The 16,338-nt window shown below is 37.6% G+C and overlaps 1 protein-coding gene and 1 long non-coding RNA gene across 2 annotated transcripts; one reads left to right on the forward strand and one right to left on the reverse strand.

Annotated features, from left to right (window-relative positions):
• Positions 1 to 4,185: 4,185 nt before the first annotated feature.
• Positions 4,186 to 14,669, forward strand: LOC134216023 (ras-related protein Rab-9B). The gene is made up of 3 exons (XM_062695060.1): positions 4,186 to 4,837; positions 5,082 to 5,218; positions 13,858 to 14,669. The coding sequence occupies exons 1-3, from the start codon at positions 4,783 to 4,785 to the stop codon at positions 14,362 to 14,364; spliced, it is 699 nt and encodes a 232-aa protein (XP_062551044.1). The 5' UTR covers positions 4,186 to 4,782; the 3' UTR covers positions 14,365 to 14,669.
• Positions 11,538 to 12,630, reverse strand: LOC134216024 (uncharacterized). Its single transcript, XR_009980440.1, has 3 exons — positions 12,303 to 12,630; positions 12,109 to 12,245; positions 11,538 to 12,047 (listed from the first exon to the last, which is right to left on the reverse strand). It is a non-coding gene; the product is annotated as an uncharacterized LOC134216024 (long non-coding RNA).
• Positions 14,670 to 16,338: the final 1,669 nt, after the last annotated feature.

Here is a 16,338-nt window from a genome sequence, read left to right on the forward strand (position 1 = left end):
ATTGAAAAAATGTTTCATGTTTACCAAGTAAGTTTAATTTTGCAAATTGATTTTTAAATTTAGTTTTCAATGGAAATTATTATTTTTTCAGATCTTCATTCATCGATTATTTGTTGGGTACAAGTTGAAGAAGCGTATCCATTCATCCGTGCGCAAGTGCTCTGCGGAAAGCCAAAACATCTCGCTGGTGAAACCATCAACGTTATATTACTGATGGTGCGGGAAATCAGAATGCACATCGACGACGAAATGATTACGATAGATGTCAAGGGCCGTAATTGTTTGCGCTGCAGAAATAATGTGATATCGTCAGAAGAAGAGCTGAGAGTTAAACCCTCATCTACTGCTGGTACTGTGGTGCTTCCGTGTCGATTTGGGCCGGTTGGGAAAGAGTGGTTTAATCAAGTACCACGGCAAAAGTGGTAACCGAAAAAAGTGATACTAGCGCTTCACTAACGATCACCCGCCGCTGAAATAAATCGTTCCAAGGAGGGAACGAGCCAGATATCAGGCTTTGATGTTCGGTTGCCACCGTCAAAACGGAATTGCATGCGATTAACCGTAGGAGAAAATGAGTCTTTCGGCGCTGTGGTGCAGGTTGCGTGCGTCGTCAGTTTCGTCGAACCGTTCGGTGAGTTTGCCTTGACAATTCTGAATATTTTTAATAATTGATATTCGTGTTTTATACGTTTGAGATCTAAGCAATTCCTTGTGTTTGCGATGTTATGAAGAAAATCCATTCGGAGAATGTCGGAGGTAGTAGCTAATGAGCAGATTCTAAAATACAACCTGCGTGTGGATAGGTTGTGCAATTCAACTGTGTGTACATTTTCTAGCGCCTCATTAGTCAGTAGCTTGTCTTCGAGGCGTTATGTACATAAATGGATTCATATCTATCAAATGAAATAAAAAATAAAAACTTTTAAAAACAAAATTCAATTTAATTGAAACATTTTATTCTAATAATAATTATTTAAAATGAAAGCTTTCATGTCGTGTTAATTTGAAAGTATCTTGTTGATTCAAATAGAAAAATACATTTTATTTTGAGAGGAAAACTTTTATTTCCACAAAATATTGATTTTCGTCGAATAAAAGTTTTCGAGTTAGTAAATTCAACAATCCTATACTTTCTACTGAAAATCACTAACTCATTTTCTCAATTTTACAAACGATTCTTTCATTTTTACCAACGTTTTTTTTTGTGTGTATGGTTTCCCGTGGAGATTTTTTCGATTATCATCTTTCTGCTTCTTCTTCATGCAACATCAAAGCGCCAATATGTTTGAATCAAACATATTTATTTTTAAAACCAAATTTAATCCCTGTTTGTTTTATACATACAATAGTGGGCAGCCCTTCGCTCGCTCTTGCAAAAGTAAACAAAAACTCGAGTTCGGATCGGATCCGATCGGAAGTCAGCAGAGGAGCAGGAGCAAGAGTGAAATCATATGTTTTCTTGCTTCCAAATTGATGATAAGGATGTTTTTCAGGTACAGAAAGGTAAGTACATGAAATATGAACGTTTGGAATTGTGAACTCTGGTAGTCAAATGCTACCAGAATATGAAAATTGGTAGAATTTATAAGAAAATATGAGTGGTCGAACCAAAACAATAATATCCATGTTTGCTTCAATTAGCTGGTTGAAACAACTTTAAACGCACATTCAATTCAATAAAAAGTTTTCGTTCGCTTGAAATGCAACAATCCAGCTTTTCACGCTCGGTAATGGCGGCTTGTCGGTGTGTAAAAAACAATCGGTTACTGTAGAGGCCTGAATAAGAGAAACGCGGATAGAAAATATTACTCTGCCAACACTGCATTCATTCTTCTTCATCAAAGAACAACACATGAAAAGAAATAAATGGTTTATGTAGATAAAGTCTCACAATCCGCAATTTAATGTGTCCACATCATTAAACAATAGAATCCAATAAACAATGCAATTTCATTTCATAATCTATAAATAACTTGCATATATTATTGCAAACTTATGTAAAATTTGTTTATTTAAAAATGGCATAAAATCGAATTTAGCCGTTTTCAGTATTTGAGCCAACATTTTGGCTGCTTGACAGGTCTCCTGCTCGATTGGATGCTGTTTTTTGACGGTTCGATTGGCGGCACATATACTTATGCTACGTTTAGACAAGGCAAGTGAATTGAGCAAGTCGCTTGAATCGAACGCGAATGGAACGTGTAAACACCTTAATTCAATTCACTTGAACGAAAAGAAAGTTGAACATGTTCAACTTTTGGCAAGTCAATTGAATTCAACTGAGTTGTTCAATTCACTTGCCCTGTCAAAACGTAGCATTATCCGCGTTTCTCTTATTCAGGCCTCTAGGTTACTGTATTTTTTGACACTAGCTGGAGGAAAACTCACAGGCGAAAAGGCCTTTTTTCCCTTCCCCTCACCCAGGAACGCCAGTGGGCTTTCCTCCAGCTAGTGTCAAACAGTACAGTGACCGATTGATTTTAACACACCGACAAGCCGCCATTACCGAGCGTGGAAAGCTGGATATGTTTGATCCAAACATATTTATTTTTGGTGCCAGAACAAACTGAATTTATGTTTGGATTTACCTACACCGAAAAAATTCTTTATATTGAATATATTTGTCGCACACATAAATTTTTGCAATTTGGTGACCCAAATATATGCAATTTGTACCCACACATAAATTCAATAACTGCATATTAGAGACCACACATACATTTTATTTGATTATATTTTACTTTTGTACTTCGCGTGGAGAGTGGTTATGTGTGCACTAATTAGAATCATGAATTAAATTAATAGATTTTTGCCAATAAAAATGTGTGGAATTTTTGTAGTGTAGAATATGTTTGTTTTTAATGTAGTTTTTTCTGTGTGACCCATTCGTGTCTTTTACGTTTTCATTTTCCTTTAGCGTAAAAATATACACCAGTTTGACAGTTTCTGTTCGAATGTATCCAGCTTTCCACGCTCGGTAATGGCGGCTTGTCGGTGTGTTAAAATCAATCGGTCACTGTACTGTTTGACACTAGCTGGAGGAAAGCCCACTGGCGTTCCTGGGTGAGGGGAAGGGAAAAAAGGCCTTTTCGCCTGTGAGTTTTCCTCCAGCTAGTGTCAAAAAGTACAGTAACCGATTGTTTTTTACACACCGACAAGCCGCCATTACCGAGCGTGGAAAGCTGGATTGGTGATCCTAGGTTCGATCTCGATAAATCGGCAGAGCGAACTTCATTCATTTGGGGTCGAATCTGGTGTGGATCGCGATCCAACCTGAAAATGAATAACCGAACGTTTTGACAGCTGTGGTTAAAAATAACCCTGCTCCGGAGCATAATTAGATTTGACAGTTCGATAGTTAAACTTTGTTCGCGAGAAAATTGGCGTCAAATCTATTTTGTTCCAAATAACTATCAATCTGTCAAAACTAAAATGAGTCGGCTTCGGGGTAAAATTTTAACCACTATGGGAAAATAACCGTCGAACTGTCAAATTTTAACTAAAAGTTAAACGGTTGGTTCACAGCCTAAATGATTATGCCAAGGATTATGCGGGCAGTGACTGCACATGAAAAGGCCTATGCACTTAATAATTTTGAGTTAATATTTGATCTTCTTTTTGGGTAGATGGATTTAATCGTGTACCGCGATACCAGAATCTATCTCCGTCAAGCAAAAAAGGGAAAAAAGGAAAAAGCGAACACCAGAGTCTATTCAGAGTCTATTATAAATAGAGTTACGCAAAGAGTGAAGCCAAATCTACCTATTGAACTGTCAAACCGTCTACCTATCGAGCAAAGTAAACAAATGATTGTTGGTAAGGCGGAAGTATTATTATACTGATGATTATTATGGCGAATTAAAACTCATGAATTGAAATGTATTAGATTTGTTCTAGAAACAGCTTCTAAAAACTTCAATACGCCCCCCAATAAAGTTGCAACAAGAAACTCACGTGTTTGCACTCTGTAGGTGACTCTGGTTATCGAATTAAAAAGCTTTAGAAGTGATCACTCCCGTGAAGTCACTTGAAGGGTTGAACAAGAATGAAAGTTTTCAACATAATAACAAGAGCATCATTCAGAATAAGAGTAAGAAGATCCTCTTTGCGCAACTCTATATAATAGACTCTGAGTCTATTATATAGAGTTGCGCGTAACTCTATTTATAATAGACTCTGGCGAACACATCTCAAAGACGTCAAAAACAAATCGCGAATTTTCATTTTTGATGTGCTCATCTGAGTTGATGCAAAATCGCAAAAATAAGCCAGAAAAAGTGGACTTTTGAGTGTGATTTGATCTTACGGGAAGAAAATCATATAGTGCAACCAAATACACAAGTATAGTGTAAAACGGATGCTAATCAGCTGATTAAATCATTGCTTTGGTTTCTCGCCCAGCGCCAGTAGCAGATGCATTGTGAAAAGTGTTGTAAACAGACCATAGTTCAGTGTGCCCCTGACGAAACAGATTTTTGTCAGATTCTCTTTTCCCCGACCTTGCTTGTGGTTGTGGGGTAATCGTTTTATAATTTTATGTTTTAATTTTATGCGCATTAAAACAAAGAAAATAGTTTCCAAAATCTCGGCGCAAAGCACACCGAGACGATAGTTTTCCTTTCTGATACCGTCGGTCAGTGTATATGAAAGAGTTCACAGCTCGTGAGCTTTGTTGAGGTCACCGTGAAATCAGGAAGGGTGGTCTACTGGAGAAGTTAACGAAGTAAAGATTCGTCGGTGATCAACAGGGCGAAGTTGAATACACATCGAAAGCCAGTCGGGATGACGAATATGAGGCCTCCTAGCAAAAATATACTGCTGAAAGTGGTAATATTAGGTGAGTACCGCTGAAATGATTTATCCATTTGTAAATATTGGAGTTTCATATTCGTTAGGTCATCACAAAAACGCGATAAGCGAATTGTTTATGTGAGGCCTGAGATATTGTTATGAAACTGCTTGCGAACAAAGGCTTGGGCATCAGTTGTATTTGTTTTGTTTCGCGTAAACATAATCCTAGATTAGATTTTTGCTTAGCTGTTTAACTTAATGAGAATTGATTACTTTTTTTTGTCTTACAGGTGACGGTGGAGTTGGAAAAAGCTGCCTGATGAATCGTTTTGTGTCGAACTTTTTCGATGCCAACAGCTTTCATACAATCGGAGTTGAATTCTTGAACAAAGATATCCAAGTGGAGAATGAGCGATATACACTGCAGGTATGACACATTACATCATGTGCAGGTTCTCAGGTTGGTGGCACTCTGATCTTTGAGGAGACGCGTAAAACAAATCTTGATTTATGCTGTCGTTTTTTGTTTCAATTATATAATCTATACAAATTTTGCTAAGTATCTTCTGTTATTCAGTAATAGCAAAAAGCATCTAGCCATGCTTGGATTAATGCATGAGCTATTCGCAATACAGCAAGATCAATTTTCGTGCGTTTTGTTTCATTTTACAGCTGATGTGAACTGATCCAAAGTTGTATTTTACTAATTTATAACATTCCTGATCAATTTCGCCAACTTTTGGTATACACTGCAAATTACAAGACAAATCGATTAGATGATTTTATTATAATTACTTTTATTAGTATTAATTAGGATAAGCATCATTAGGATCTAAGTTGTCTGTTGATGAATCAAACAATAAAGGTAAAGGTAAATATTAGGGAGATCAATCTTACAAATCGGATCTCAAAAATAAAAGAGCTCAAATCGGTTCATAGATGGTCGGGGTTTTGCAAAACTGCACCAAGCGCCTTTTTGAATGACTTGCGATATTTCGTCCGTAAAAGGAAAACGAAAATATATTCATAGGAATTCAATTCATGCATACATTTGTTGTAGGATATCCTCAGTTATGGGATTGATGAATATTCGATACGATTTATGATCAAATAGCTCGGCTACTCGGAAAGTTTTACGATAAATTGGATGATTTTTCATTGGCGTTTGGTGTGTTTCGACAGAACCCTGACCAGATGGCACAGTACTTGATGAAGCATTATTTTGCCAGTCTTCATCTAAGGTTCGTATTTCAGAGATATCCTCAGAACCCAATGCCTGATTTATATATTTTGAAGAGTCCAATGGCAATGATATAGCTTTCGTTTAAGCAAGCCCAATAGACTTTTTTTTAACTTTATTACCAACTAGTTCCGACCATATCCGATTTTGCTCGGGTTATATTATTTTGCATTAAAACTGTCAATTGCGAAGTTCATTGCAGCGCCGCAATCTACTCGCGCTAATTGCTAATATTGTATTTTGACAATTTTTTAACTTTCGCCATCAAATTTGCAAACTCTTTGTACCTATATAAACACAGCTGATCCCAAGACGAATCGATTACTATGGATTCGGTCTATGAATCGGTCCATCCGTTTGTCCGTTATATTGCCTCAAAGGAAATGCAATGTATTTTCGGTTACAGACGATCGATACCTTCGAACAAATCCGATTGGTTCGAATTCTTCTTAATGGCATTATATCCCCACACTGGGACAGAACCGCCTCGCAGCTAGTGTTCATTAAGCACTTCCACAGTTATTAACTGCGAGGTTTCTAAGCCAAGTTACCATTTTTGCATTCGTATATCATGAGCAGGGAATCAATATTCGAGAAACGCCTAACAATATACCCTTTGTCGTCAACAGAGTTTGTTACTGACAAACGCACCACGCAACAAGCCTTTATCTGAACCCGAACATAATATAACAAGAATCATTTGCCTTGCATGCTCTGATATTTCCGAGAATACGACGCTAATTTTGTAACCATAGTTAGATTGTCGAATATCTCCATAAAAGCAGAAACTATGATAGTATAAAACCGAAATTTGCTGTATAGATAATAAAAAATAACGGAATGAAAAGTTAGCAACAAAATTGTCTTCTTTTTTGTTGCTGACAAAAATTTTCGGATCTTTGTCATTATTATCTCCGACAAAAACAAAGCTTTGTCGTTGGTTCTCTTTTGTCGCTTGATTCGCTTGCGCATCCAAGAAAAATTGATTCCCTGATCATGAGGCTAACACGATGATACTTTTTATGCCCGGGGAAGTCGAGACAATTTCCAATCCGGAAACTGCCTAGAACGGCACTGGGAATCGAACCCAGCCACCCTCAGCATGGTCTTGCTTTGTAGCCGCGCGTCTTACCGCACAGCTATGGAGGATTGGTTCGAATTACTTCCCCATTTAATTTTGCTGGCGTAAACGAGGCTGCGCATCTACTTTTATCAACAACTGAGCATTCGAACGTAAAAACGAAAAAATAAAAATTTTACGCGCCAAAATGCATTGATCCCGCCAAAAACGTAAACGAAACGTCAACACGGCTTTGACGTCACATTTTTGCCTTTCTCGTACAACAAAGTTGTACACTAATAAAAATGCAATGCTCAGATTTATTTATCACAAATTCATGAAGTTTATTAGAAAGTCAATCATTATTTTTAAGAGTGCAAACATAAAAATCATAACAAATATTATGAGTATTATGAGGAGACACATAACCCATATATATGTGTGCAATGGCATTCATAACTGAACTATCATGAACGACATGGTTGTCGTTTAATAGTTGAAAATTATATTGAAGCATTAATACTTTTTATGATTGTGTCTGCTGGTCGGTCGTTCCCGTGAACCAATGTTCAACCACGTTCAGCCATCGCCGGTCCCGGTGGCTCATCATTTACGGACAGTTTTTCACTGTAGCTTTGTTTGCATCAATTATGCGGATTTATTTTAAATGATTGCCAGTACACACAACTGTAAGTATATTTGACAAAATTGTTAATATATTCAGAATTGACAGGATTTTACTTTTCAGATGTCAGCGTCTTTCAAGTTAGCGCTAGACGATGAAGGACCGAAGTCTCAGTCCCGTGGTGAAGTTGTAAAGGATTTTAAAATCTAAGTATCCCCATATTGAAAATGGGTTCCCGTTCGAGAAGATGCTGGCTATATGCTCATTTTAAAAGAAGTGGAATCCAACAAACATCAACTGGGCCGGCAGGTTGCCTCCCGACGATAAGTTCAACGGGACCGCAACAATATGGCTCGGCGGATCAGGCAGCTGAACCCGATGTATGAAAAGGTCACAAAAAAATGTCTGAGACAGCGCATCATAACAGTATCTATAACAGTTTATTTACAGGATTCAATTCGCATAGTTTTATTCCAACATCTGCACTTGGCAGCAAAATAAAAATAATTGTGATAAACTGATTCTTGAGTCAATAAAATTATTATTCTTCAGATATCAAAACTAATTTTAAATTATCAATAATAGCACATAATCCATATGTAATATCGACAAATGAATTTCATAAATAGCAAACATATAGTTTATATCGTGTACACTCACAAGATTTATAAATTTCACACATAAACTTCATTTGTCGAACAACATGATTTTCATTATTCGGAAACCAAATAACTTTTATTATCCCGAACATAGGTTATATTTGTGAAAACAAATTGCAAAAATTTATATAGTTTCACATATAACGTTTATGCGGAAATTTGCCTCGGTGTACCGAAAGGCCATTTCACACCGAAAACAAACTTTTAATACTTGTGACACATATTTGATACCAATATCACTGTACAGCATAAAATCATATGTCTGTCACCCAGAATCACGCTGGTATCACGATAGCACGATGATTTCCGTACCCTGCCCTTCGACCGCTGTATTGTACGAAACAGAACATAATTTGTTGATTTGAAATGTCAAATACGCCGATGACATATGAAATAAAAACAAATATTTGCAAGCTGACTGAGTAAAATTCGTTTTTATGCAATTCCGTATTGGGCCCATTCACAAATTACATAACGCATTAGGGGGTGGGAGGGTGTCTGTCCGAGCGTTACAGCCCATACAAATTTTAGAACCCTTCCATACAAAACACGTTACGAGGGGGTGGGTGGGGGTTGAAAATGGTCTATTTTAGCGTTATGTAATTTGTGAATGAACCCATTATATTTTTCACTACATTGGCAAAATAATTATTCGTAAGCCCACTATTTGCTACAATTACGCTCTGAAGATGTCTTCCTATTGATTTTGCCGGTTCTTGGGTTGTTTCCGGGAAAATCTACCGTCACTTTTGCATGATATTCAATGGTTTGAGTTCTGCATCGTGTGATTTCGAACATTTTGTGAATGAGGTTTGGGGATTGGGACGGATGCGGGATCTTTGATTTGCCATTAGTCAGCATCTACTTTTTTAGATAGGAAGAATGTTTTGTACAAATTCAAAATTGGATCTGTAGTGTTTGGAGAGGGATGGAGGAGAGGAGAGGAGGATCTCGTGGAGGTAAAAGTGGAGTGCATAAATAAACGGTAGTCAGCGCGAAGTAAATAAGTGTTTGAAAAACCCGGAGTTCCGTGTCCGAATAAACCTGTTACAGGATCTATGACCCAATTGAACGGTGCTGGCTTTATCCTTCAAAATGTCCAAATGAACCAAATGATCAGTGCCGTTTGCACTGAGGAAAGATCCATTAATGACGTAACACAAAAGTTTGTCATTTTCAACCCCCCCTCCCCCCTATGTCACACTTTTTGTATGAAGTCTCTAACATTTTTGTATGGATTGTTACACTACGGGTCATCCACCTTCCCCCTCCAAGCCACGGTGCTCCCCTGAGCGCTATTAACAAAAAAAAATTCTCCATCAAAACTAATACCCGGAGCTGAATTCTGGGGCTATACTGCATCTCTGGACGAAATTTGAAAAAAATCGTAGGGCCCGTTTTGGAGTTACGCCCTTTTTAAGACGTAACTGTAAGATATCGAAGAAAATCAATATAATATCTCGTCTTATGCATATCTTTCAACTTCCATTGAGTCGTCAGCAATAAAAGCACACCCGATTCTTTTTTTACACGGAGGATGCGTTCCGTGTAAAAAAGGTTTCCAGTCAAAAATTTGAAAATCCATGTAAAAAAAGTTTTATGATTTCTCGACGAATCATGCAAAATGGAGCAACTTTGCAAAAATTTTGTTTGGGATTTTTTTTACACGACCGTGTAAAAACAGAATCGGGTGTAGTTTGCTGATATACCAGTTGCATACTACAATGATGTACCAGCTTTGATTTAATGTATTAAAAACAGTAGACATATCCTTGACGAAAATGTGTTTATTGAAAATGGTATCGGTATCAACGGTATCAATAATTTCAGATCAAACAAAAATTTCAAAACCTTGCGACAATCGGCTACAAGTGCTGTCTTTGTATCCACACTTATTACCTGGAAAATTCGAACCGTATTTATATGGAACAGTTTGTTAAATTGAACCATTTCGAGTACATTATTGCATGTGACCTTAAGACCTGATGATAGGAATAATGACTAATTGCGAAGCCGAGAAAAACTTGAGAGCGGCGTTTCCAGGACTATTGTAAATATTCAGCTACTAATAAAAATTGAAAAAGTCAGGCATGCTGCGAAAAATACATCTAATTCCCGACAAGAACAGTGATTCTATATTGATGAAGTGTGCTCCTCTTTCAATCCACGTGAACACTCTTTGTTCGTTAACGTTACATAAAAGCAGTGTTAAAACGAACTGGGCAGATTTATAGGTTTAAGGTGTAGGGTTATGTCTGATACCTCAAATGTATCTTAAGCATAAAAACGGCTTCACTGAGCATACCACGATCTTCTCGATGCTGCGCACATTTTGTAAAATAAAGCGGATTTGAGAAAGTTTGCTGACGTATGAGTAGATGCTTTAGTAAAGAACAGATGGGTTACTGCTCCTTGAATGCATGTACCCATACCAATATCAATCAAAAACATAGAATTGAAGTGCAAATTGCGTTGCTTTCATTTTTGTAATTTTTTTTCAGCAGTAAGCATGCACGAGAGCATTGGAAATGACACGTATCAAGTTGAAATCAATAACTTTTATATAGAATAACTTTTTCACATGTTATGTACAATTGTGTTTTTATATAAACAAGTAGCCCTTAATGGACCTTAAAACTTTTTTCTAATATGTCATTTCTCTAAATCTAAAATTGTTGGCGTTATCGGAGCATGTTATTAATAGTGGTACAATTACCTTATGTGAATGACATCTGTGGATTTTGTTTAAAGGTTTTGAAGCATTTTCAAAATGTTTGCAACTCCTCTATAAACCTTCACCTGGATTCTATGTCGCAATTGATAAGTTCGTTGTCTCCTGGGAAAGTTAGGATCTTCCGAAGACCTCCAAATATCATATCCCAAAGTTTAATTTAAAATGTTTTTTTTTGTGCATTCGGCCATGGGCAGGGATGGCACAAAGAGTATATCAAGACAAAATTTTCAAAACGACTTATCTGCTTTTGTAAACAAGGCCCTACGATATCTTTCAAATTTCGTCCAGAGATGCAGTATAGCCCCAGAGTTCAGCTCCGGGTATTAGTTTTGATGGAGAATTTTTTTTGTTAATAACGGTCAGGGGAGCACCGTGCAAGCGTTACGTAATTTATGGATGCTCCCTGAAATCACCCCAACACATACACTGAAAGAAGCGCCATGGTAACGCTTACTATATCGAAGGTAATGCTGAAAACATTGTACCATTTGATTTCGGCAGAACGCATAATGTTTTTCAAACTACTCCCATAGTAGTCAATTTTACTATGTCATTTGCAGAATCGGGATGTAGTAGAATCCACTGTGTTTATGTCATAGTTACTAGAAAACATCGCACTGAAACAAAGTTGAATTTACCATGGAAACTAGTTTTGTAGTTGAATTGAATGCTAGGCAGTCGTATAATATTATGTTAAGAATTTTCGCGTGGTAAACAAAAAAAACACAGAACATAAGTCAATTTTTTTATTTAGATAAAAGCACATTGACATTTTCTTTGCAAAAGGACATGCATATATGGATTGTGTTGCAGTTCGTGAACGTAATGTATTGCCTGACAATTTTTAATTCGATTTCCTGCACCAGCAAGAGAACCGTATTTGGAAGTGGATCGAACTTTTCATTTGGTGCGCCTACTGCGAAGCTGATTATTCTCCTCTGAAATATGAATATAATATAAGCGATATAGTTCTCGTAAATTGGATTTTTTTAAACACACCAACATTATTTATTCTCGCTATTTTTGTTAGATCTTTTTACCAAAGGATGCGGGATCCCAACGAAAACCGCCCATCAATATCCTCATTGGTGAAAATACCTTTGCCGGGATCAAAAAATCAAGTGCAGTGCCGTCACCTATGTATAGAAAATATCTAGGTTTATATGACTAGGTTTATGATATCTGTAGCTTACCTCACTTATTACCTGACTGAAGGATTTATATCAGGATAATTGCTTCATATTCGATGAAGCACTTATAAGAAAATGTTTTGCCATAGTGTGGACACGGAATAGAATGGCAAAAATATGATCAAGTCTGCGCTTACGTTATCACAGATTGCGGTAACTGAATAATGAGGTTAGTTTTACTATGACAGTTTCAATACGTCTATAGTAAACTCTGCCATGATTAGGTCATTATGAATTCAATTGTTGTTCGTTTTACTATGATATTGTTGCATATGGTCATAGTAAAATTAAAAGCATGTGAATAGTTAATGGTACCACATGATTTTTCTCAGTGTAGAATAGAGTGATTAACATCCGCAGAAATAATTGCCCTGCGGAATATTTGCAAGAACTCGCATATTTCTGCTAAAATACCTATACGAAGAATTGGAAAACTATGACGTTTTCATATCGATGAATAAACTGCTGACGCGAATTCACAATTTATTCAAAAAATATGGGTAAATATTGTGTAATACTCATAAAAACTATAGTAACAGTTTATGATTTCTATACATTTTGATGAAAAATATAGTTTTGGAAAGCGGCAGAATCAGTTTCAAAACAAACTATCAAATAGATACAACGGTGGAAAGAAAATATGTGTGTCATCTTGTCACTGTACGCGTACAGCGTGATACGAAAATCATTGTGCGGAAATCATATGTCTGTCGATGGTATTATATAAGCCTCGGAGACCCAAAGCGTTATATTATCAATTCGGTGCAAAACCTAATTATAGCCGCTAACAAAGTTGGATTTTTCTCACAATCCATACGTTAAACCTAACTTCGGAAGTGGTGCGCTGTTTTCATTTGCTGATGTGCTATACAGCGCACTACTTCCGAAATTAGGTTTAACGTATGGATTGTGAGAAAAATCCAATTTTGATAGCGGCTATAATTCGGTTTTCTACTGAATTTATAATATACCAATCGACTCAGCTGGACGAACAGAACACATGTCTGTCTGTCCGTGTGTGCACAAAAGCCAAGAAAAACATTAGCCAACTTTTCATATAGTAATCTTTAACCGATTTTCTTGCAACAAGTTGCATTCGAAAGGTTGTAGAGCCTTGTGAATCACTATTGAATTTAATAATGATCGACTGTTGCGTTTAAAAGTTATGAAGAAAATGATTCGTCGAACCATATAAGGTTGGTGTCTTGGCTAAATTCGAGAAAGCCGTCACTACTACTACGTTGGTTTTTTTAATGTTTGAAGGCTTTTTATTTTTGTTTCGCCGTATCTGGCGAACCCCCAACTAATAAACGCTCCAACTTTCAGTGTAGTTTGAACCCACGACTACTACTTAGCTAAGAACCTCCTTCGTCCCCCGCCACTTAGCAAACAAGTATACTACTTTTAGATCACACTCAAAATGTGTTTTCTATTTGCTTTCATACGATGTCAAACTCACGTCTGATAAATTAGGCCGATACACATTTAAAATCTATTTTGTCTGCCCCCTTCGGGGCATGGTAAAACAATTTATGGTAAAACACATTTTTAATTTCAGATATGGGACACTGCTGGTCAGGAGCGGTTCAAAGCACTCCGCACTCCGTTCTATCGCGGCTCGGACATTTGTCTGCTGGCATACGCCATTGACGATAAAGCTAGCTTCCGTGCTTTGATACAGTGGCGCGAAGAGTTCCTAAAATACTACGATGTTAAAGCCGATCGGTTCCCGTTCATCGTGGTCGGCACAAAAAACGATATTCCCGCAGCTCAGCGACAAGTGATGTCCGAAGAGGTATCCGAATGGTGCCAGGAGCACCATGTGGCCGCATTTATCGAGACGTCGGCCAAGACTTCGGCCAACGTGTACGAAGCATTCGCGCTTGCAGTGAAGCAATGGCAACGGTTGGAGAAATCGACGGAGCGGGAACTGCGTGCTCAGGGACAAGACATCATCGATCTGACACAAGGTGTTAATTTGAGTGCTAATACAAGTCGGTTTTGCTGCATTGGAAGCAATAATAACGGCCCTGCGTACCAAGACGATGACGACTATCCCAATTAATAGTGATTATTTGGGGCATTCTGGCTGCTAGAAGGTGGAACACGAGCGGGACTTTCAGAGTGTGCTTGTCGATTTACAGACGAATCGAGACGGAAATGTGATAAGTGAACGAAACACAAAGAAGGCATCCTGATCAGATGCGGCGCAGTTAGGTTAGACCACGATGCGAATTGGTAAGATATATATACTCCCATATTTTTATATCGACAAAACTTTACATCCCACGACGCATGGAGCTTAGGAACCTAATAATGGGTTTAATTTTATTTGCCGAACATCAAAACTCAATAGATACGAAAAACATGCCCGCTTAACAGTTGCTTTGAATCGATAGTTTTGTGGTTTTACGAACATTAGCCCCAGTTGAAATTGTGACAGGTGTTGTTGCGAATGTGTCTTTGCGAGTGAAGTGGATTCATTTAAGTACATAGGTACACTGGCCGGCATAATAAAGTGCCCACTTGCCGTTTTTCATACAAAATGGTCAACTTTGGAGCTCTAGATCTCGGGTTCCCGTGAACCGATTTGGCTGAAAATTTTACCAGAGCTCAGATATAACTTGAATTTTAACATATCTAAGTTTCGACCATATTGATTCACAGGTTAAAAAATTATTGCGGTATTACCAAAGTGAATCTTTTGGCAAAAATTTATTTTTTAAATATCTTGAATTCTATAGGTTGTAGACTGATGACATATTCAGCAAAAACGCGTATTTTGCCAATACAAAAAAGTTTGCTATATATACCTGTACACTTAGAGATGTAGTTTTCGAGGTATTTGAAAAACAATTTTTGCCAAAAAATTCACGTTGGTATTACCGCAATAATTTTAACCCTGTGAGTCAATATGCTCGAAACATAGATATGTTAAAATTCAAGTTATATCTGAGCTCTGGTAAAATTTTCAGCCAAATCGGTTCACGGGAACCCAAGATCTAGAGCTCCAAAGTTGACCATTTTGTATGAAAAACGGCAAGTGGGCACTTTATTATGCCGGCCAGTGTATATAAGAAGAGTAACGATATATATAAGATCTTCTGAAATAATAGGTCGATCGAAATTTTTGTATGGTCAATCTAACCGCATATTTGTCCCATTTTTGTTGGGTTTCCTATTCATATGGGACAGATATGTTATTACTGGCAGTATATTACTGCCGGTATTTTAAGTCCCATATTGCCAATATCTTTCAAATTAAAACGTGCATATCGTCACCAAAATCGCCCTCTGATTACTTTAAAAACCACTTCTATATAAAACATCTTCATATTTGCCCTGTCGTATCTTGATGAAACTATCGAATCTATTTCACCTCTAGTTCTATCGTGATGTACGCCCAGAGCCGTAGCGTGGACTCCCAGCGCCCTTGGCGAAACCGTTATTAGGCGCCCCTTACTTTCATACGTGTTCAAAACAAACATCATCAGCTGGGATTAAAATCAATTGGCCTGGGTCCCTTCTCATTGCTCGATCCCGGGATTGAGAAAACGGGCTCTTTGGATAAGGTGGGTGCTATGGAAGATGATATTTAAAATCGGAAAATCATCTTCGATGAATGTAGATGGAAAAATGGGAAATTGGGTAGATGGCTGTATTCAATTCGCCCGCAGATGTCGAAAAGTCCATGGTTCAAAAAATTGAATATGGGACGAGACTTCATTTAAACCGTGTGTCGTCTAATGTCCAATCACTATACTCCAACCAAATGCACATCATTTCAGAGAGAGGCTCTCGGAAGGCAGTCTCTGTGGTTGCGGCGAGAATTATCAGGATATTGATCACGTCGTGAACGTGCGAGGAGCGTGGCCCCAGATCTGCACTAAAGAAACATTCCCGGGTCCAAGGAAAACAACCAAAGTTTATTAGGAAAATGTTGGTGGGACTTGGTCTTGATTATATGTCCCTTGTTCACCAAGTTTTGGGAGTTGCTGATGTAAAACTGTAATCATGGTCCGCCCATCCTCTTGCCTGC

This window comes from Armigeres subalbatus, chromosome 2, assembly GCF_024139115.2.
Source record: "Armigeres subalbatus isolate Guangzhou_Male chromosome 2, GZ_Asu_2, whole genome shotgun sequence".
Lineage (NCBI taxonomy): Eukaryota > Metazoa > Arthropoda > Insecta > Diptera > Culicidae > Armigeres > Armigeres subalbatus.